Source organism: Artemia franciscana, chromosome 15 (assembly GCF_032884065.1).
Source record: "Artemia franciscana chromosome 15, ASM3288406v1, whole genome shotgun sequence".
NCBI classification, from domain to species: Eukaryota; Metazoa; Arthropoda; class Branchiopoda; order Anostraca; family Artemiidae; genus Artemia; species Artemia franciscana.
In genome coordinates, this window is record NC_088877.1 from 21,482,614 (window position 1) to 21,505,517 (window position 22,904).

The following is a 22,904-nucleotide window of genomic DNA, read 5'->3' on the forward strand; positions in this document are numbered from 1 at the left end:
TTTCATAGACATGTATATTGGGGGTGATACCTGACACGGGGATGCCATGGATATTCTGTGGTAGCCACAACACATGGCTGGGTAGAGAATTTAAAGTGGCGAAACCCTATATAGGCCAGTGTATTCTCCTGATGAGCCCTTGTGTTGGGTTGTTGCCTCTGAATTATTTGTCTTTATTATTTTTTCTATTGTTTGGTAAATGACGACTTATACTTATTGACGACATGACTGCCTGTCCATGGATTATTCTTTATGGTTGTTTGTGTATGGCTATGCTGTTTGACCTATGTGATTGTATGGATGAGTAGGGTTAAGGCCTCATTCAAGTGCTGGTCTATATTAATCACTAATTTAGGAAAACAGTCTTCCTTTTCTCCTTCTGTCTCTTTTTTTTTTTTTTTTTTTTTTTTTTGTGCTGTTGCATTGGTGATTTCTCTTTTCATGATATATATATATATATATATATATATATATATATATATATATATATATATATATATATATATATATATATATATATATATATATATATATATATACTCATACACACATACATACACACACAATGCTAAGCCACGCAATTGGCTATTGAAATAATTTACGCAATGATCCTTACGTAATACCTCAGTGACTAAATACCTAATTTAACCTGTCCTTTTCTAGCTCGCGTCAAAAAATTAATAACAATTAACTTTAACATTCCTTATCCCTTTAATCACAACAGGAAAATTTCACCTATTAACATCCTTTTGGATTCCCATGCTAGCTTGCTTTTTAATTTAGATCAATAGATTCATTTAAAAACCACCCCTTGGAGTCGTTCTGGTGCATGCTTTACATCTAATATCTCTGTGCGGGCTTGTTTTCATGCAATTACAATCTTAAGGGTTTGCGTGATGCAGTTCAGTTTCCAGGATAGGATCCTTGTCGACAACAGTTGTCATTGACAAGGTCGCTTGGATTTCCATATTTAAACGTTAAACCAAAATTATGAAACGTCTTGAAGAACGTCTTGAAGAAAACATCTTGATGTGAAAAAAGTCTGAGGATGTTACTATTCTATTTTTTTCGAAAAAAAATTCTTCGAAATCGGAACATGCTTGTTTCTTGTTAGATATTTTATTTGATTACCACACCTCTCTCTAGGGGACTATCCAGTCCCCCAGTCCCTTTTTTACATCCAGGAGGTTCTCCACTTAACTAGCGTCTTTAAGAAGGTTCTGACAGGGAAATATCTTGAAAAAAAGAAATTTTGAAGAAAAAACGTCTCCTAAACTATTACATGACAACCACGTGTGCACAATCGATCAATAATATAATGTGCGCAGTCAATAGCACCCGCATCTTAAGGGGCTAGGTAATCCAGGCACACCCTCTATCAGCGTGCTCTAATCCATAGAGCCCCCATTACTCATATAAGCCATGTTGGCCCCTTAAGAGCATATACTACTTTATGATCTATGATCACCCCAAGTAAAAATTCGAAAGTAACTTGACCTTCCAATATTCCTTACAGTTCCTAACAATCCCGCGGACTTTTCCCAAGACATTGTCGATAATTGAGAAAATCAAGTGCAAATAACTTCTTTTGATGTACTAATCAATGAACTTTCCAAAAAAGAACTTCTTCAAAGAAAAGTTAAGAGCAACATTAAACTTAAGACCAGTAGAAATAAATTCCTATAATAATTCAAACTCAACACGACCATAAATTACCATTAAAAAATAAATGAATCCGAAAACGAAGAGAAATTAGATGAACAATCATAGCCAACAAACATACAGCATGTACTAAGATAAATGAATAAAGAAATCTTAAAATGAATGAAACTTGAATTGAATATTCAATTCAAACTTAAAAAGAACAAAAATCGTTATAAACAAGAATGTGGCTATCATCCCCTTCTCCTAGCTGTAACAGTCTAGGAGCTGTGGAATGTGGGGGCATGACACCCCTGAGGCATAGCTACGGTATTAGATTTTGTGACTATTTCCAATGAAATGAACTTTTAAGATATCTACCATTGGTAATGGGAGCATCCAAAAGGGCGAGAGGGGGAGACTGCCCTTCTTTCCTTTTCAATACTCCTCTCAACATGCCTTTAAAGTTTCAACTTAATACCCTTAGCCGTTCTTTAAAAATTAACGGCGTGTCCTTTTGAAAACTCCTACATATCGTGTACTTTGATTTTGTTTGACACCCCCCCCTTAACATTTTCTAAAAGTTGTATCTTAGTATTCTTAGCCTTTTTGGAGACTCAAGATCAAACATACCACCATTCCCCAATAACCGACCTTATATATAAGCAATGGGTAACTTATATAACTCACAATACTTGCCCCTGGTTCTGAGGCTATTTGAATTAATTCTAAAGAATAGAAATAAAAAGCTGCAATCATGAAAACACCCTTTAGTGAGTATTTAAAAATCCATAGTAGGAGACCCGACTGGCACTCTCCTGTTCTTAAAAAATAATTGGCCTTCTCTAACATTTACTACCTATCCTCTAAAAAGTATTTTCGAAGTAGTAATCTCTTGCTACCCACTGAAAAATGATTACCGTTAGGAGCCGTACACATCGTTTTAGAGTCTTTTGCTCCCACGTACACATTATGGTAAATAACTAATTAAGGTATAAATCATAAATCCTGTTTAACAATAAATAAATTATGTGGAAGTGACTTTTTTTTTACCTTAAACCTGGTTTCAAGTCTTCAAGTAATTTGTTCCTAGCAATCTCAATTTTGTGTCTGTTATTTTCTTTTGTAACTGCCATATTGTTGACAATGGATTGAAGAGTTACTACTAAAGGCCTCGGATCCATGCTCCATGTGTAGTTAATTATATCGAACTGAAATAATAAAAATGTTAAGACACTCGAAAAATTTGTTTTTACTCTAACAAATTGACCACATAAGTTCATTGACAAGATAGGTTAACAATTACACACATAGGTTCAATCTTTTGTCGTTTGGCGGTAGTGGTTAGAGGAGGGAGACTGACTCAACTGAAAAGGCTCCATTTTATCTCTCTTCCCCGTAATGTATTATTACACTAGTACCAGAACTTCCCAATTTTGTTGGCTTTAGAAAGACATGACCTATCTGGATCTCCCTACAATAATATTGATTAAAAAACTTTTTCCGCAAAATAAGCTTTCCAAAGAAAAGTAAAGAGCTCCATTAAACCAAAAATGAACAAAAATAAAATCAAATAATCTACCAAGCGTAAAACTACCACAAATCGGTATGAGTAGGGCACAAAATCCCTTTTCCTTCCCAAGGTCAGAACATAATTTCCACTTTACTGAAAAAAAAAACAACAACAAATAAATTTGCATTGTCACTTTGAGCCCTACTCATGTCAATTTCTGCTCGTTTTTAGTTTGACTCGGTCATTTAAAGTAAAATTAAATTAAAAAACCCAATTTTTTTTAACTGAAAGTAAGGAGCCATATTAAAACTTAAAACGACTCTTTCTCTTAACTCTACTTTTAAAAAAGTAAAAACTTTAGCGTAGAGAGTGGGGCATTGAGGAAGAAAATCCCCTTTCATATACGGAGTAATTTCTGTTCGTTTTACGTTTTAATGTCGCTCCTTACTTTCAGTTAAAAAAACTTGTTTTTTTTATTTAATTTCTGAACATTTTTGAATTAATGCATGCTTTGATTTTGGCTTTCTGCACATAAATAATTAAAACAAAATTTGTATATAATTTTTTTTTGGCTAAATGGCTTTCTCATAGTTTTAATCGGAAGATTTTGAGAAAAAAGGAGCGGGGAAGGAGGCCTAGCTGCCCTACAATTTTTTGATTACTTAACAAGGCAACTAGAACTTTTAATTTTTTACGAACGTTTTCATTAGTAAAAAATAAACGCCAATTTTTTTGGTCACTTAAAAAGGGCACTAGAACTTTTAATTCCCATTAGGATGAGCCCTCTTGCAACATTCTAGGACCACTGAGTCGATGCGATCACCCCTGGAAAAAAAAACAAATAAACACGCACCCGTGATTGGTCTTCTGGCAAAAAATACAAATATCCACATTTTTGAAGATAGTAGCTTGAAACTTCTGCTGTGGGATTTTCTGATACGCTGAATGCGATGGTGTGATTTTTGTTCAGATTCTATGACTTTTAGGGGGCATTTTCCCCTATTTTCCAAAATAAGGCAAATTTTCTCAGGCTCATAGCTTTTGATGGGGAAGACTAAACTTGATGAAACTTGTATATTTAATATCAGCATTAAAATGCGATTATTTTGATGTAACTATTTGTATCAAAATTTCATTTTTTAGAGTTTCAGTTACTTTTGAGCCGGGTCGCTCCTTACTACAGTTCGTTACCACGAACTGTTTGATTTCTGTTCGAATTGGGTTTAAATTATTTATTGATTTGTGTTAGTTTTACGCTTGGTAGATTATTTGATTTTAGTTTTGTTCAGTTCTGGTTTAATGGAGTTCTTTACTTTTCTTTGGAAAACTTATTTTGTTGAAAAGTTTTTTGAACTAATTTCTGTCCGTTTCATATTGAAATAGTTATTTCAGGGAAAAAGAAAATAATAGTTTAAGTCATTTCGGTTTTTCTTTAGGAATTTATATTTTGGCCAACTATTTGTATGCTGGAGAAAACTTTTGGTTATTTTTAACAGCATATGCCGTTTTAAAAATATGGACACAAATACTAGTGTTTAATTTAGTTTTACACCTCCTCTATTTGACCTGAAAAAATAAACTTGATAGCATTTGTAAAAAATTCTATCTATGTTCTTTGGCAGCTTGGATACACTTACATTCTTTTGATTAAGTTAAATTTTAATAGCAGAATTAGTAATAGATATAGCCCCGAAAGTTTGAACATAATACCCTCAGTCGTTCCTATAATTAGATGTCTTATTGGCAATCAGCATACACACAGTGCTTTTTGATTTGATCTAAAGGCAACATTTAGTTTTTAAATATAATGGGCAAATTGCATAGCCATGAAGGGTTGACCTATGCCTAAAGATGCAGTTACAAGACCGTTCAGGTTAGGTTAGGTCAATATCATATTGCTTATATGCGCTTTTAATGCTTGCATGCATGTCCTAGGTGTCATTAGTTAAGTAACCGTAGAAGTAGTATCAAGAGCGTACGCATAGTATCTTCTAGCTAGCTCAAAATATGTCAAAACTTACTGAAATGTCTAACTTAATAATGTAAGCTGTTATTCTGATATTGCTTTACCACCCATTTGGCAATCTACATGATCATAGTTCGTTTTGATTTAGTTCAGTATCCGCCAAAACATTTCTTGAAAGCTTCACCTTAATGCCGTTAGCTTGTGCAGTAGCAATAGTTGTAGTAGTGGCAGTAGCATTAGTATCAGTATGCACATAGCACCTTTTTTCCAACACACGGTAAAATTTTTAACTTATTATCATCAACCAGTCTTGAAGTATTGCTGATACGTCCTCTTGATAACCTTTATGGGCATAGTGTGTTTCGATTTATTTCAAAACAATCACAATATTGCCCAAAATTTTCGTCTTAATACCCGTAGGTTTATTAGTAGTACTAGTAGCTACAGCAGTAGCTGTAGGAGTAAAGTTAATAGTGGTAGTCTTAGCTTTAGTAGCAGTAGTAGTGGTAGCAGTAATAATAATAATTGTAGTAGCAGTAGTTGTAGGAGTAGATGCAGTAGTATTATGATGCAAATATTGTCTTTGGTTAGTTCAGCTTCCCCCACAACAAGCTTAGTATGTTTTAATTTCACATAAGAAGCAGTTTCTTAGATATTGCGGATATGCCATTTTGACAACCTGCAAACGGATGGCAGGTTGCCATCCATGAAACACACATTTTCAGAAATATTCTCTGAAAATTGTCCCATCAGACCCTTGGGTATAGTTGTAGAAGTAGTCATATAGAAGTATAACTACTCAACTTAATACAATTAGCTATCGCTGTGATACTGTCGATTTGCTCTTTTGATAACCTGTATATTCATGTACTTCTTGGAATTCTTATCTTAATGCTCTTAACCCTACAAGTAATTGCGATAGAAGTAGTAGTTGGAACAAAAGTAGTAGTAGTGGTAGAACTAGTAAATATTGCGGTAGCAGCAGTATTCGTAGTAGTGTGCACATGATGCCTTTTGGTCAGTTGATCATCCCGTTTAAGTATTTTCCGAGAGTTCAAACTTAATGCCCAAATCAATTCTTAAGATACGCTATTTTGACAATCTAAATGAACATAGGGTCTTTTATTAGTCCGAATTTGCCATCAATATTCGCTCAAATTTTACCTTAAAAAACTTAGCCTCAATAGTACTATTATCACAACAATTTTGGTGGTAGTAGAAGTAGTTGTAGTGCTAGTGTTGTATTAGTAGTAGTAGTAGTAGCAGTAGTAGCAAAAACATCGTTTTCATGGTGCCCCAAAAGTTTCAACTTGAGAAAGAAAAATTGTTTATGTGCACTTTTGTCACCCTTTTGACGCCCTCTTCACTTTTATACGGTAAGCCTTACAAGTTGTTCCAATGGAAATAGCAGTTGGAGTAGTTTAGTTGCAGTAGTAGCAAAAGGAAAAGTAGCAGTGGTATTAGTGTTAGTAGTGACTCTCATATTTTACATTTTTGTCAATTGATCTTCCCCTTTAAATATTTTCAGGAAGTTTCAACTTAATATCCAAATAAATTCTTGAGATATGCCTTTTTGATAATCTGCATGCGCATATTGTGTTTTAATTTATTTGAAGTTCCCCCTCAATATTCTGTCAAATTTTTACCTTCATACGTGTAGCTTAATTGTATTAGGAATAGCAGTAGCAATGATAGTGTGTAATTATTAGTAGTAACAGTAGCGGCAGCAGTTAATAGCAGTGTCAACAGGTACATTTAGTCTTTTGGTCAACTGAATTACCTCATAATGATGCCCCTTAAGAATCCTATTGATATAATAAGTCTTTCCAAAAACATTGCTGATAAGCCTGTATCAGAAAACGCATCCCCAAACGCGTAATTACTGAAGCTTTTAACAGTGCTGAAAAAATTGATGTCGCAAAACTTTGTTTAGGTGGTTGTTATAGAAAATCAAGGGCCTGGGGGAGGGTTCTCTCAAACCACTATAAGGACGACTTAATCCCCCACATTCGCTGGGGGAAGTGCTGTAAGATACTTTGGCCATTGTTTTCATATAGTATCGATTATTTAGAAGGATACAGATGTTTTCAGGGAGGATTTTTTCTGAAGGTGGGGGGACGGGGTTGCGTGAGAGGATCATTCATCTAGGAAAGAGAATTTCCATGAAGAGGGCGTTGGATTTTCCAGTATTATTAAAAAAATAGAAATTAAATAAAAAAACAGGTTTTAACTGAGAGAAAGGAGCAACATTAAAACTTAATACAAACAGAACTTATTACGTATATGAGGGGGTTGGTCCCCTCCCAAATACCTCAATTTTTACGACAAATTATTTTTAGTGATTTCAAAAGCTATTTATTCTAATTAAACGGCCTTTGAGATTCAGCGTTCATTCTTAATGAATTGGAACAAAATTCGAACTTTAGCGCAAAAAGCAAGGTATTGACGAGGGGTGAACCCCCTTATATACGTAATAAAAATATATGAATATAGAAGTTCGTTACGTAAGTTAATTTGTAAGTTATGTATATTTATTACTAATAAAAACGTTCGTAAATAGAATTAAAAATTCTAGAGGCCCTTTTTCTCAAAACATTCCGATCAAATTTTGAGAAAGCCATTTAGCCAAAAAAGTATAATTAATATACAAATTTCGTTTTAATTATTCATGTACACTCAGCCAAAACCAAAACCTGCATTAATTCAAAAGCGTTTAGAAATTAAATATAAAAAACAAGTTTTTTTATCTGAAAGTAAAGAGCGGCATTAAAACTTAAAACGAACAGAAACTATTCCGTATATGAAAGGGACTGTCTCCTCCTCAACGCCCCGCTCTTTACACTAAAGTTTCACCCGTTCTCACAACTCTACTTTAAAAAATACTCTAGCGTAAAAAGCGGACTGTTGAGGAGTGGACAGCCCCTTTCAAATAAGGAATAATTTTTATTGGTTTTAAGTATTAATGTCGCTCCTTACTTTCAGTTAAACAAGAGCTAAGAGCTCATATGGCACTACGGACGAGGCTGGAAGAGCCAAGAACCAAGAGCTCATATGGCATGAGCTCTAGCAAAATTCTAAGAATCAACAGATTGATTTAAAAGGAAAATCAGAGGTTTAATGCCGGTCAGAATTTAAAATAAGACCTCTGAGACACGAGGTCCTTATGAATATCAAAATTCATTAAGATCCGATCGCCCACTCGTAAGTTAAAAATACCTAATTTTTTTCTAATTTTTCCTCTCTCTTCAACCCCCCAGATGGTCGAATCAGAGAAAACGACTTTATCAAGTCAATTTCTGTAGGTCCCTGACACGCCTACCAATTTTCATCATCCTAGCACGTCCAGAAGCACCAAACTCGCCAAAGCACTGGACCTCCCTAACTCCCACAAAGGTATAATCCTGTCCGGTTATGTCAATCACGTATATACGACAGTTGCTTATTCTACCCACCAAGTTTTATCCCGATCACTCCACTCTAAGCGTTTTCCAAGATTTCCGCTTTCCCCCTCTAACTCCCCCCCCCCAATGTCATCAGATATGGTCGGGATTTCAAATAAGAGCTCTGAGACATAAGTTTTTTCTAAATATCAAATTTCATTAAGATCCGGTCACCCGTTCTTAAGTTAAAAATACCTCAATTTTTCTAATTTTTCCGCATTAACACTCCCCCCCCCCCAACTCCCCTAAAGAGAGCAGACCCGTTCCAATTATGTCAATCACGTATCTAGAACTTGTACTTATTCTTCCCATCAAGTTTCATCCCGATCTCTTCACTCTAAGTGTTTACCAAGATTTCCGGTTTCTAAGATTTCTTTTCCCCCTGCAACTCTCTATGTCCCCGGATCCGATTCGAACTGAAAACGGAGCATTTGAGACTTGATCTTTCTATATTTCAAGTTTCATTAAGATCCAATCACCCATTCCTAAGATAAAGACACCTCAATTTTCACATTTGCCATGATTTCCGGTTTCCCCTCCAGCTGTCACCGGATCTGGTCAGTATTTAAAATGAGTGCTCTGAAGCACACGATCCTTCTAAATATCAAATTCCATTAAGATCTGATCACCCCTTCGTAAGTTACAAATACCTCATTTTTCTAATTTTTCCGAATTACCTCCCCTCCCCCCAACTCCCCCAAAGAGAGCAGATCTGGTCTGGTTATGTCAGTCACGTATCTTGGACTTCTACTTATTCTTCCACCAAGTTTCATCCTGATCTCTCTACTCTAAGCCTTTTCCGGTTCACCTCGCCCCAACTCCCCCCAACGACACTGGATCTGGTCGGAATTTAAAATAAGAGATTTGAGTTACAAGATCCTTCTAAATATGAAATTTCATTAAGATCCGATCACTCCTTCGTAAGTTAAAAATACCCCATTTTTTCTAATTTTTCAGAATTAGCCCCGCCCAACTCCCCCAAAGAGAACAGATCCGTTCCTGTTATGTATCTAGGACTTGTGCTTATTTTTCCCACCACGTTTTATCCCCATCCCTCCACTCCAAGCGTTTTCCAAGATTTTAGATTTCCCCCTCCAACTCCCTCCAATGTCACCGGATCCAGTCAGGATTTAAAAGAGCTCTGAGACATGATATCATTCTAAATATTGAATTTTATTAAGATTTGATCACACGTTCGTAAGTTAAAAATGCCTCATGTTTTCTATTTTTTCCGAATTAACTGTCCCCCCATTCTCCCCAGATGATCGAATCGGGGAAACAACCATTTCTAATTTAATCCGGTCTGGTCTCTGATTCGTCTGTAAATTTCATCGTCCTAGCTTATCTGGAAGTACCTAAATTAGCAAAACCGTGACCAACAGACAGACCGACAGACCTACAGAATTTACGATCGCTAGATGTCACTTGGCAAATACCAAGAGCCATAAAAACACTTTTTTTTTATCTAACATACCTCAGAGATGATGTGGAAGCTTTGATAGCCCGACACGTAGGAATATTTGGACTTGAACCCTTTTTGAGCAAAGATCACTCTTGTTACCTTAATTTGCAGTCTTTTTGGGCGTCAGTGGTTGGCAACCATGCTAAGAACTATCGGGGAAGGGGTGTCTTCCTCAAAGACATAATTTCCGGACCTTTCAACGACGGCAAACAAAGCTTCTATCTCCAAAATTTGATCATATATCTTAGGGAAAATGATGAGCGTGGGGGGAGGCTGGTTGCTTTCAGATAACTTTTGACCCTTAAACAGGGCACTATAACTTCCGATTCAAAATCAAATGCACTCTATCTAAAGTTTTTACGACTATCCATTCCATAAACACCATATATGCCCCCAGGATATGGCTCACAACCCTGTCCCTAGGGCAATGAGAAGTTTTGTTGGCCCTAGAGGTATTGTCATATGTTTTTTCGGGTATTCTGAGCAAAACTGATATCTCAAAATGTCAATCAGATTCCTTTGGCGAAGAGGGGTAGATGGGAGGGGGCAAACTGCACTCACATCACTTTTGACTCTTAAAAGAGTCAAACAATTTTCGGCCAAATGAACTTCCTCTGAAGTTTATACAGCCCACCCTTCCATAAAAACCTTAAATACCCCGGGGCAAAACTTACTATCCTTGCCCCCAGGCTCTGGAGATTTGTTTGAACCCGAAATGACTTGTTAATGATATTTAGAATATTTTGAATAAAATAGACGGCTCAATATTAGATGCGACAATCTGACTAGTGTGTGTTCGTAAGGGGGGAGGATATAGCTACCCTCCGATCACTTTGACTCTTAAAAAGGGAACTAGAGCTTTTCATTGCCAATCCAATGAGGCCCCTCTGAAGCTTATATGACCCCACTTTCCACAAGATCCTCCTATGCCCCCAGGGCATAACTTACAACCCTTGTCCTGGGGGCTGGCCTCAAAGGCCTAATTTCCTGACCTTTCATCTACGTTGAACAAAATGGATATCTAAAGATTTTGATCAGAAGTGCTTGGAGAAATGATGGATGTAGGAAAGGGAGGGGGGTATTCACCCTCCAATCACTTTCGATTATTAAAAAGGGCACTGGCCCTCTCAATTTGCAATTGAGTGATCCCTTTTTGAAGTTTCTATGACAACGCTTTGTACAAAAACCTTGCCCTGAGGGCGTGGGAGAGGGGTCTGTTATCCTCAAAGACATAATTTCCGGGTCTTTCAACTACGTTGAACCAAGTGGCTATCTCAAAATTTTAATTGGGTGTGCTTGGGGAAATAGTGGGAGTGGGAGGGGGTTAGTTGCCCCCAATCACTTTCGACTAAAGGGCACTAGCCCTTTCAACTTCCATCGACGCTTCTACGATAGCTCTTTCGGTGCGAAGTGCCCTGGTCTAAGACAAAAAAAAACATTGTGCCAACATCGTTCTTCACATAGGCAGCGCTATTGCACTGTCTATTATCATTGCTGAGAGTCTAACTTAAAGTTTCTCATCACTTCGGTAGACGGAATAAGAAGTTGGAAGCTGGAATTTCACTCCCGTAGAAAATCCCCCTGTATAAATTCCCCACGGAATATTCTCCCACACGCAAACTTTAGCAGCCAAATAGAAAATGCAAAATAGATACATTAAAATGTCACTCGAAATTCTGAAAATTCTTCTCTTTTCTTTTTTTTCCTTTGGTAGATGTGACAGTTAAGGCTATGGGAAGAGTTACTGTTAAGACTGTTAACTATTTTTTCCTTTGGTAGATGTGACAGTTAAGGTTATGGGAAGAGTTACTGTTAAAATTTAAAAATAACAGTGTTTTTTTAAACAAAAAAAACCTTGTATAAACAACATGGGCTTATTTTTAACCAGCTTTTGACTCTGTATTTTTAAATTTTATTGATAATTGGATTAACGCTGATTTTTACCGCTTTTTACATTGATTTATTTAAGCTTGATAGTCTGACCTAGCGAAGCTGAATGCATTACTGCTGGATTTCTGGAAATATTTGATATTGAGTTTCACTACATCCAATCTTGTTTGAGGGGTTAAGAGAAAAATTTTCTTCAATCATCTTTGTTCCTATAAACTTCTTGTTGTTTCTAAAAAGATGTTGCCGATCTTTTGCACACGCTCTTAGAAAACCGGAAGGAAATTCAAGCTTTGTTTAACCCTTAAGCTAGGCCAATAGAATGATTAACAAATTATAGGGGAAAAGGTGTTTTTCAAGTTTCCAATAATAAAACGTGCATAATTTACTAAATCCTTGCGCTAAAAAGTAAATTCCAATTTAAAAACCCTCTTCTTTGAGATCTCTTGTTGATAGATGGCTGAACTTAAAGATAAGCCGGTATGTATTTTAAATTACCATCAAAAAATTTGATGTGTTTGTTCTGGGTGGTCTAACTTGAATCTCATCGAAATTAGTATCAGTTAACTAGATAGGTTTTAACCATGTTATAGTGTATCCTATCAGCGATATGTTGGTTCGTAAGCAAGGCTGTATCCGGGGAGGAAGGGGGAGGAGGGCGGTAGGGGTTTGAACATCCCCCGAAATGTTTTTCCGACTCGTAAAAATGTAAAAGAAATGGAAATAAAAAAAATTTAATGTGTTTTTTAAGAGTTTTTTTTTTGTGAGACTCACCCCTTCCCGAAAAGAAATCGTAGATACGCTCTTGTTCGAAACTCCCGTTTTGAAAGTTTGTTATCCAACTGCAATTCAAAAGCAATTCATACGTTTTCCCTCAAACATATTCGATCGTAATGTGTGCCTGAATCCTCAATTTTCCCAGATTTGTTGAAAAAAAATTGATCTTATGATCAGTGTTATGATTCAGAAAAATTTCTTTATTATGTTATATTGAATCAGTAACATATTTGGGAATTAAAAAAAAAAATCGAAAGCAGCTGAATTAAACTTAACAACATAGTAAGTTATTTGGGATATAATAAAAACCTTGGGATTTAGGGAACGATTGCATGAGTCTGACAACACCCCCCCCCCTTTTTTTTGAACGTAAATCCCTTTGAACGCAAAATATGTGAAGACTTTTTAGTAAAAATGTGTATATTTCAACCTTTAACTCGGTCCTCTCGTCGGAAAATATTGTCAGATGTCCATAGCAATAGTCAGTCAGATGTCTCCAGTGATGAATACGCAAGTTTAGGTCTGGCCACTCATAACACATTTGCAATAGTACTGGTGGCTAGATAAGTAAGAATAAGTACTGAAACGTATTTTAAAAGCCTCGAATTACAAAGGGTTTTCAGCTGAAATTTTTTCCCCTGTACAACAAAATTAAAATACCATTTATTCGTTTATTTTCTTAGGAGTTTATTGAAATTTTGGCTTTTTGGTGCCAGGTGTTTCCCTCCGGAAAATGCCTTCCCCCATGGAAAATCAACCCCTCTCGGAAAATGTTTCTCAGAAAATACCTCCGTGGAAAATTTGCCCTTGGATAATTCCCCCCATATCCCCCCTGGATAATTTTGGATATTCATTAGAAGGGAAATTGAAAGTTCTGCTCACGTGTTTGAGGCAATGCCATATCGTTGCCTATGCTAAACAGCCATAAGGCTTCAATTTATTATTATTTTTTTATCCAAAGTCACTTCGTATGGAAAGGCTGGCCGTATAAAGTTGAAAGGGGAATCATTTGATTCTAAATTAAAAGTTCTAGTGCCCTTTTAAGAGTAAAAATGATTGGGGCAACCATCCCCCCAACACACACCATTTTCCCCAAATATGTCGGATCAAAATTTTGAGATAGCCATATTGTTCAAAATATTCCAAATGTCAAATAACAATGCCTTCAGGATGGATAGCCCCCCTTCAAGTTCCCAGGAAAAGAGCTTCAAGTTATGCAAATTGCCCACTGTTAAAATATAAGGTTGTTTTCGGAGGGAAGGATTGTCGTATAAATTTAGAAGGGGGCTCATTCAGTTGAAAATCGAAAGTTGCAGTGCCCTTCCTTTTTAAGATTCAAAACTGATCGTAGGATAAATTCCGTCCCCCCAATGCCCTTTTTCCCAAAATGTATCCGATCAAAATTTTGAGATAGCCCTTTAATTTGAAATAGTACTAAGATTGAAAAACTAAGGCTCTGGGTTTGACCCCCCTCCCCTTAGCCCCCTGTGCAAGGGCAATAAGCTATGCAGCTGCTCATGGTTGGCATATAAGGTTTTTTTTTAATAGGAAATAGGCTAAGCTTAGACAATTAAGCTAAAACTTTGATGAAATGTTGAGAAGGATGCAATACACAATCAAAACCAACTTGTCTTTGCTGGTTTTGAAAAGGTAATCTTAGCAATATCTAAGCAGCAGCTGATGGTATTAGGATGAAAATTTCAATGTATGCTGAGGAGGGTTGAAGAGAGATTTAAAGCCTGTCCCCTCCTTCTTTCTCTTTTTATATGTCACCTCGCCTTAACAACGGTCAAAATTTTGCAGCTGTCATTTTGTTCAAACTAGTCAAAAGGTCTAATAGCGGTGCCTCTAAGGATACCGCGCCCCGCACAGTCCGAGGTAATGATTCAAAATCATGCAATTTACCCATTGTTTGCATGTTGGACTTATCATTAAGAAAAGGGGAAAGTTTCGGTTCTGGGTGCATCCGGAAAGGCCAAGGGTATTAAGGTGAAATTGTGGAAAATTTTGAGGGGTATCTTAAACTATATCAAACGGCACTTCGTGCATCCAGCTTATCAAAAAAGTGGATCTGAAATATTTTGAGACCGGCTGAGGGTATTAAGTCGAAACTTTCAGGATGTGTTGAGGGGGATGTTTTAAAGTTTCCTTCCCCTGCCGTCTTTAGCTGCTTCTTCACCAAAAACCTTCGATCGCAATTTGGAAATAGCTACGTTGTTCAAAATAGTCTAAAGGTGAAATAACTATGCCTGTTGGATCGCATAACACATCAACGGCCTTGGAAAGAAATGCCGAACACAATCAAAACATACTTTGTCCATGCCAGCTATTAAAATGGTATATCAGCAATACCTAAGGAATTGCAGAGAGTTTTAAGTTGAAATTTACACATTGAGTCTTCAGAAAAATACAGAAGTAGCTCTAAGGAAGAGCTGGGGGGAGTGGAGGTAGAAATTGATTTATTATCCCTCTAGATTTTCGGGAATATCCCTGGTCTACGCTGTTATTATGAAAGTAAAGAGTAAAATTAAACACCCCAAATGAGTACAATATTCTTCCGTATAGGAGGGTGGCCCCTCTTTCCTCGTGTCAACCTACCCCTCATGGTCGTATAAACGTCGGAGGGTGCTCTTTTGATTGAAAACTTAGAAGTCTAGTACTTTTTTTTAAATTGAAATTGATTGAAGACCAAACAGCCCTTGTCCTAAAACTGTTTTTTTTTTTTTTTTTTTTTTGGTATTTTTTACGCCCTGGGAATACAGAATAAAAGATCCATGTTTTACCGTAAACGTACTTCTCTTATGCAGCGATGTCCATGTTTCTTCAAAAATTCTCTGAACAGCTTCCCGCTTGGACCAGGATCAGTTTGTAACCAGACAACAGCAACGTCAGGGGACATTGATTTAAACTCATTAGCTTCTGCGCAGTTTGCGATGACGTTTGCAATAACCTAAAAAGTGTTGTTTGCAATAACCAAAGCGAAAACGAAAAAAAATAAAAAAAAACAAGAAAATTCCACTCATCCAATGACACAAAAACACTTGAAAACTAAATTAACCTGGATTAAGCGGTTTATATAACATTATTTCTACTCATACAAAAAAAGAAAGAAAAAGAAACAATGCTATCAAGTCCATCCGAATGTTCTTAAACTTCAAGCATGTTTTATTCTTTCAGACAAGTCTAAAAATCTATTCTCTTAATTATGCACGGTACATGGATTTTGGTTTTTTATTTATCTTTTGTACATTCGAAACTTTATATTCTACTAGCTGTTGGGGTGGCGCTTCGCGCCACCCCAACAACTAGTTGGTGGGGCGCTTCGCGCCCCCCCAAGCCCCCCCGCGCGCGTAAGTCGTTACGTGCCATATTAGTTACGCGCCATTGTAGCTGTGTCCCTGTGTCCCACCTGTGAATAGAGATAGATATAAATATATATTTTTAACTACGTAACACATGCGAATATACAACATTCTTCGCTGTCCCATTGTCTGTGCATATAAATAGCATTTATATTCCCTGTGTCCCGGTCGTCATTTGTGTCCTGGTGTCCCAGTTTGTAATTTCTCTTTGAGTGTCCCGGTCGTCATTTATATTCCCAGTGTCCCGGTCGTCATTTGTGTCCCGGTGTCCCGGTCTGTAATTTCTATTCAAACAATCCCTGTGTCTCAGTCGTCAATTATATATCCCGCCTGTGCCCCCGGCGTCCCCGTTGTAGTTGTGTCCCTGTGTCCCGGTCGTCATTTATATTCCCGGTCGTGATTTGTGTCCGGGTGTCCCAGTCTGTAATTTTTCTTTGAGGTTCCCGGTCGTCATTTATATTCCCTCTGTGTCGGTCGTCATTCGTGTCCCGGTCTGTAATTTATCTTTGAGTGTTTTTAATTTTTAGTTTTTTTTTTTAGTTTTATACATTTTTTCAGTTTTTTTTTCTTCTTTATTTTTCAGCGTCACTATGAAGTACATATCGCCGAACCTTTGTTTTTTAACTTAAATCTGGTAGGCATTGATGACCTTATCCAAGTCAAAATCCCAAACCCAATCATCATCGCTATCATTTTCAGTTTTGATATGTTTTGACTCTCACTTTCCAGGTGGATTTTCATCTAACTGCGCAGTTTTGCGTTCTTTAGCCGCAAGCCTGTTTTCTTGCTGTTCTTGTGATTCCTCGGCACGGTTTCTTTTCTTACTTTCTCCATCAGCTGCAAGCCTGTTTTCTTGCTGTTCTTGTGATTCCTCGGCACGCTTTCTTTTCTTACTTTCTCTATCAGCAGCAAGTTTTTTGGCATAGACTCTTTGAGCAGCTTCCTCGGCTGTTGCCATTGTAGGTTCTTCAGTCATTTTACAATTAAACATTTTTCCGTGAACGCATGTCTTAAATATCTTTAATGACGTCACCGTCATAGCAAAAATGACGACCACTAACTTCATGACGTCAGTCGACACAGAAACATGACGTCACCTGACAGACAGACAGACAACTTATTTTTATATATATAGATAACCTGATTCCAAAGACTTTTCATAAACGGTGTCATTCAATGAAGGCCATAAATTACGACATGCTAGTTTCTTAGAAACAAAGAAAGATAAAAAGAAATTATCTTTTCAATGTTTATCTAGCACAAAGAAAAGATAGTAGAATAGGTAGGAAGGGCCACAAATCTACTTTCAGAGCAAATGGTTTCAAATAGTCGCTCTCACTATATTTTTTATATGTTATCTAAAAGAATTTTAAAAAGCTCCTTAAAGCGTAAATTAGCATTGGAATTTCATCTCAGATACACTTAAAATGACCAAACTGATAATTACGATCCAAATGGTAAATATGAAACGAACTGATAGATAGTACAAGTAGTTATTCAGGGAGTGGGATACTCGACTCCAGCTGAATTCAGTACAAAGTGCTCAAGCTTACCCCTTTGAGGACCTTATCCGATCCAACTTTTTAAATTTTAAAAACAAATATTTCCAAATGAAAGCAAGGGAACATTAAAACGAAACCGAACCGACATTATTACATATATGGGGGGGGGGGGGGGGTTGCCCCCTCGTCAATAACTCACTCTTTATAACATCAAGGTGCGTCTCCCTATCCGTTAGTGAATTGTTCCTCAAATGGTCTTTGGCCCCAGGAATTCTTCTAGAAGCATCTACAAGGTAATCTAAACATAAAAAATATCAATAGAGATATCCGTAGAGGTATTTCAGTGTATCCATCTTACCTGTAGTTTGTACACTTGTTTTTTTTTACTTTGTGTACTTTTTTTTGGGGGGGGGGTTTAATGGACTTGAACCTCCCACAAAATATGAAGCTCTTCCAAGTTAATTTTTCTATGCGTACCTATCTGTCCCCCTTTGATCTAACGTTTTCAAGGCCAAAGTCTAACGGGTCCTGTTATTAAGTCATTTGATTGAATAACTGTTTGATATTTGTGCAGAAAATCTTACCTGTATGGATTCAGGAACCTCTCCTGATTCAGCAAAAGTACAAGATGATAAGAGTTGGCCTAGCTTCCCAAGGAGTTCTGGACTCCAATCCTTTTTGTTCTCAGATAATGTCAAAAAAGAAATCAACTGAAGAGTTGTGCTGAATTCACTAGTTAATGAATGGTATTTGTTAACTTCTATCAAATAGGAGAGATTGTCACGTATTCTTGTAAATAATTCTTGTGGTTCTTCGCATGCATCCGTACTGAAATTTATTTTCTTAAGTTGAGCCTCTGCCCACTTTGGCCTCCAGCTATTGACTAAAAAATCCTATTAAAAAATTGATAAAATTAAAATATGTTTTCTTTCATTTTTCATTCAAGAGAAAAAACTTGATTCACAAAGAGGCTTCCGTTGACAGACTGCTTCGATTAACACACATGTTGGTCAGATGAGAAATAACAAATAAATATCAACTAAATACACAAAGTGACTGAACATTTTTTATCAAATCAGAAACGAAAATTGCAAATCCAATCATTATTTTCTGGTACGTCATTCAAACTGTAACTTAAAATAGAACAAATACAAAATCAAAGTATTTTCGCTTGGACCTCACACGAAATGATGCTATGTATGTCTAAAAATTCCAATTTTGAAATGAGGGTTCGAATATTAATAATAATAAAAATTCCAGGAATTTTCCCAAAGCACTCTGACCCGTTTGGTTAATGTATACCCCCTGGAAGAGTCTATACCCAGTTTCTCTCGGGCTATCAAATGGGAAAATGCATGAGTATGTATATGAGAGTTTGTTTCGTTTCTGAATTAAATAAAAAAAATAAGTTTTTCAACTGAAAGTAAGGAGCAACACTAAAACTCAAAGCGAACAAAAATTATTAAAAGGATTGCAATTATTAATTATTGAAAGGATTGCCCCCCTCGTCAATACCTTACTCACCAAGCTAAAGATTTTGGCACTTTTAAAAAAGCTTCCTGTTCTAATTAAACGGCCCTTTGTCAGGAGTCGTTCTGACAAAAATAGGAGAGACAGTCAAACTTCAGCGTAAAGAGCAAGGTATTGATAAAAGAGTCAACCCCTTCATATACAGAATAATTTCTTTATATGCAGAACAGTGGACGGGTGTCATAGCCTACAACACTTTCTCAGAGGGCTGTGGGCAACATACTACCCCTAGAGACATAGTTATTGAATCTTTCAACTATGCTAAACAAAATGGCTATCTTAAAATTGGTTAGTGTAAGAACGGCTTATTATTATCCTGAATAAATTTACTTCTTTTAGCAACTCAATGTTGATAAGAGTTAAAATCCCCTTTGATCCAATAAATCAGAAACAAATCTGCTATTTCGAATTAACTTAGGTTGAAAATACTTTGCTTTTTATTTCGGCCGTAATAAATTTTCAAGTTGTAAATCGTATTGACATCTCTTTGCTTCAGAGAATAACAACAATTGAAACACTGAACCAAGGCCCAATATACCGGGAAAAACTACTTATTTAACAGAAATCTGGGAATTGGCTAGAATTCACAGAAGGGACGGAACAAAAAAGTCACTAAGCAAACCAAAATTAACACTAAACAAATAAAAAGATACGGATCTAGGAGAAAGGAGGATTGGCTTGTGTCGAGATCAAGTTAGGAAGGAGGGTGGTTGTGTGTCTAGTTTCAAGATGGGAAGAAGAGGAACTTCACCAGTTAGATATGACACTGTTCATTATCTTCCCTCAACAAACACCTGCCTTCTCTCAATTTCTTTAAATGTAAAGTTAAAATAATATTGTAGAACTATTTTGTCACTTTGTCAAACCGAGATATCCTTTTTTTTTACTGTATGGACTGGATTCTAGAAAGGGCACACTCAAGTTTTTATGGTGTTGTTATGGGATTGGGCATTAATGTGTTTGACCTGGACTACGCATATGACATCGACACTCTTGCTGCTGATCCAGCAACTGCCCAAGCAATGTTAGATGAAATAGCACATTTCTCTCAGCTACTGGGTATGAAGATCAACACGGCCAAAACTAAGGTGATAGATCAAAATATACAGTCGGATTATCAGCTTGTGCTTTACGGACAAGAATTGGAAAAAGTCGATGGCTTCACCTATCTCGACTCAGTAATAGACCCTCGTGGAGGCTGTGACCTTACTGAGCAGAATCGACAAAGCCCAAGCCATCTTCGCACAACTCCACCGCCATTTGTGGAACCGGCAGAAGATCAGCATGAAGACAAAAATTTCTGTATTTAAAGCAATTGTTAGATCTGTTCTCGTCTATGCAGTTGGAACTTGGCCACTAAAGGTGCTTCATCTCAATAACCTCGAAGTCTTTGACCACAACTGTCTACGAAAAATCCTGAAGATTCGATACTACGACAGACCCTCAAATGTTGATGTGCGCCACCACTGATGTAAAATCGATTCCGCCACCACAATTGTCAAATAGAGAAGATTGCGTTGGCTTGGCTACTGGCTCGGGTTTGCTGAATAGTTGGTATAAGATCTTGACAAATGGGAGTCAACCATACGTAGTCTTCTAGATGCCAGGTGAGGCTCCCTTGTCTGGTCCCGCTACAAGTACAAGTATAAATACAAGTATAGACAGCAGAGGACAGAATCTGTGAGATAAATAAAAACCAGTGTCAGGGAAATTTCAATTATATGTGTGGGATTTAATATAAACCCTGAGCTTTAAATTCCAAGAGACACCAAACTGAAAGGTGTATAAATTCTATTAGCTTTCTCTTCCTTGTTGCGAGTTACCCACCATTTTAGCAACTGATTATTCTAAGTTAATTTTCACTACTGCTCAATTAACAGTAACTTTGTGTTTTGAGAAAAGACCCATAGGAGTCCTTAAAAATGGGACGTCCTTGGAATTTGGGAAAATTAAATTTTTTTTTTTCTTAAATGAGACACTTCTCAAAAACTTTCAACGATGTTCATGCAGACCATGGTAATCAATGCCATATATTATAAATGCCACCTGCTCATCGCTGATAACCTTGAAACTTGCAATTTATTGTTTTCATTCGTCAAAAAATGTCCCATAACACTCGAGCATCAGGCGAGTAGAGGACAGTATACTCTGAAACTGGAAAAGCACATTCATGTACCAAACATGAACTCAGGAATTTATGTACTGGACCTTGAAGATAAATATTTTTTCATCTCTAAGTGAAATTATGAATAGTACGAGTAACAAAGATACAATAACAAACGAATAACACAAGAAACGAATAACAATAACCTAACCTGCACTTATTAACAGATAAACTTCAAAAGATAATAACACGGCGCATCAAACCTATTTATCTCCGAATTAAAGCCCGAAGAAAGGTTTATATATCCCCTCCCACAACCACGAAGTAAGTCGCAAGGCTTAACGCAAGATACTAACTAATGTTTGATTTTGAAGATACATCTTTTCACACATAACTGACATTACTAACTACATGAACAAAAAAGAATGGTAGGCAGTCCTGATAGCAACTGCCAACCATTTCGTTTAATGCACTTTTTAGCAAACAAAGTAAAGAACATACTAGTCCAGCACATCAAACCTATTCATCCAAGTCCCAATTGCCTCAGTGGCCATTGGCTATTCATGTAAGCTAATGCCTAAGTGGAATTAGTCGTAGCATGTAAAAAAAAAGGAATTATGTTCTAATAACAACTGCTGGCTATTTTGTGTATTTTACTTATTAACAAAAAAACTTTGAAAAATACGGGCTCAGAATATCAAATTTTTCCATCTAAGTCTGAATCGCCGAAGGAATATACTAGCAAATCCTGAAGAGAGGTTAAAATGTATGGGTTCTACCGTACGTGGCAACAGGGACTTTCGTAAAAATAAAAATAATTTTTCTTGCACGAAAAGAGTCGGCTCTGACCTTTCTATATCTTTCAAAAGCAAATCAATCTTTCCTTTAAAAAAACAGTATATTGAAAAAACTAGATCATTCGGTAAGTTCCTGCCAAGTTGATGGATAGGCACTGAGTATTCGTGGAATCGGACAACTTTTTACAATTTTAATAGTATCCAAGAAATAGCTTAGAATAATAATAAGGAAAAGTGGCACCAATGTCTGTGTCATTTATATCGACATTTACAATTTCGATACCTTCTTCAAACCGTCCGAGGTAAGCAACACAAATCTAGCATCCGCCTTTTCATGGGTACAACTCAAGTACTGTTGGAAATCTGTATCAATACTTCTACTTCCGCTGAGCTACACTATCTTCATCTGGCCTTGAAAGCCTCCAGAGAGGTTGAAAGTGAGACATGCTTGCGACACGCGGATTAAGTTTTTTGAATTCGTCAAATAAAAGTTTTTAATCAGTTTTGCCTTTGCCTTGAAATTTGATAGTATCGAGTTCCAATCATTTAACTTTCAGCGTTTACCTAGACATGCTGCAAATTTATATGGAGATTCTTGCTGCTCTTGGCAACCACCAAAGTCCTTCAGGCAGGTCATGTTGTTTTCTTTATCACCATATCCAACTATTCAATCAGACCTATCTACAAGAACATGTAGTTTTTTAATGTCACGTTAAACTGCACAAGAGTAGAAAATACTCGTTTCTTGCAAATGGTTTCCGCTTCAGTTGGCAGGTGGTTGCTGAGGTACGACATCAAGTCTACCAAACTTGAATGAGTCAAATCACTGCTAATGTGGGCGTTGGCGCTACATATCATTCATACTCCCTTTTGCTTTCAAACAATCCGGAAGAGCTGATTGTCTAAAATAAATCCTTTTCAGA

General features: G+C 36.7%; 1 protein-coding gene across 1 annotated transcript in view; it reads right to left on the reverse strand.

Annotated features, from left to right (window-relative positions):
* The window catches only part of LOC136036178 (uncharacterized phosphotransferase YvkC-like), a 142,161-nt gene that overhangs the window by 17,483 nt on the left and 101,774 nt on the right, over positions 1–22,904 (reverse strand). The window contains exons 19-21 of the mRNA XM_065718246.1: positions 18,135–18,443; positions 15,481–15,636; positions 2,695–2,852 (exon numbers count right to left, since the gene is read on the reverse strand). Coding sequence (XP_065574318.1) covers positions 2,695–2,852; positions 15,481–15,636; positions 18,135–18,443 — 623 coding nt within the window. The remainder of the gene's footprint in view (positions 1–2,694; positions 2,853–15,480; positions 15,637–18,134; positions 18,444–22,904) is intronic.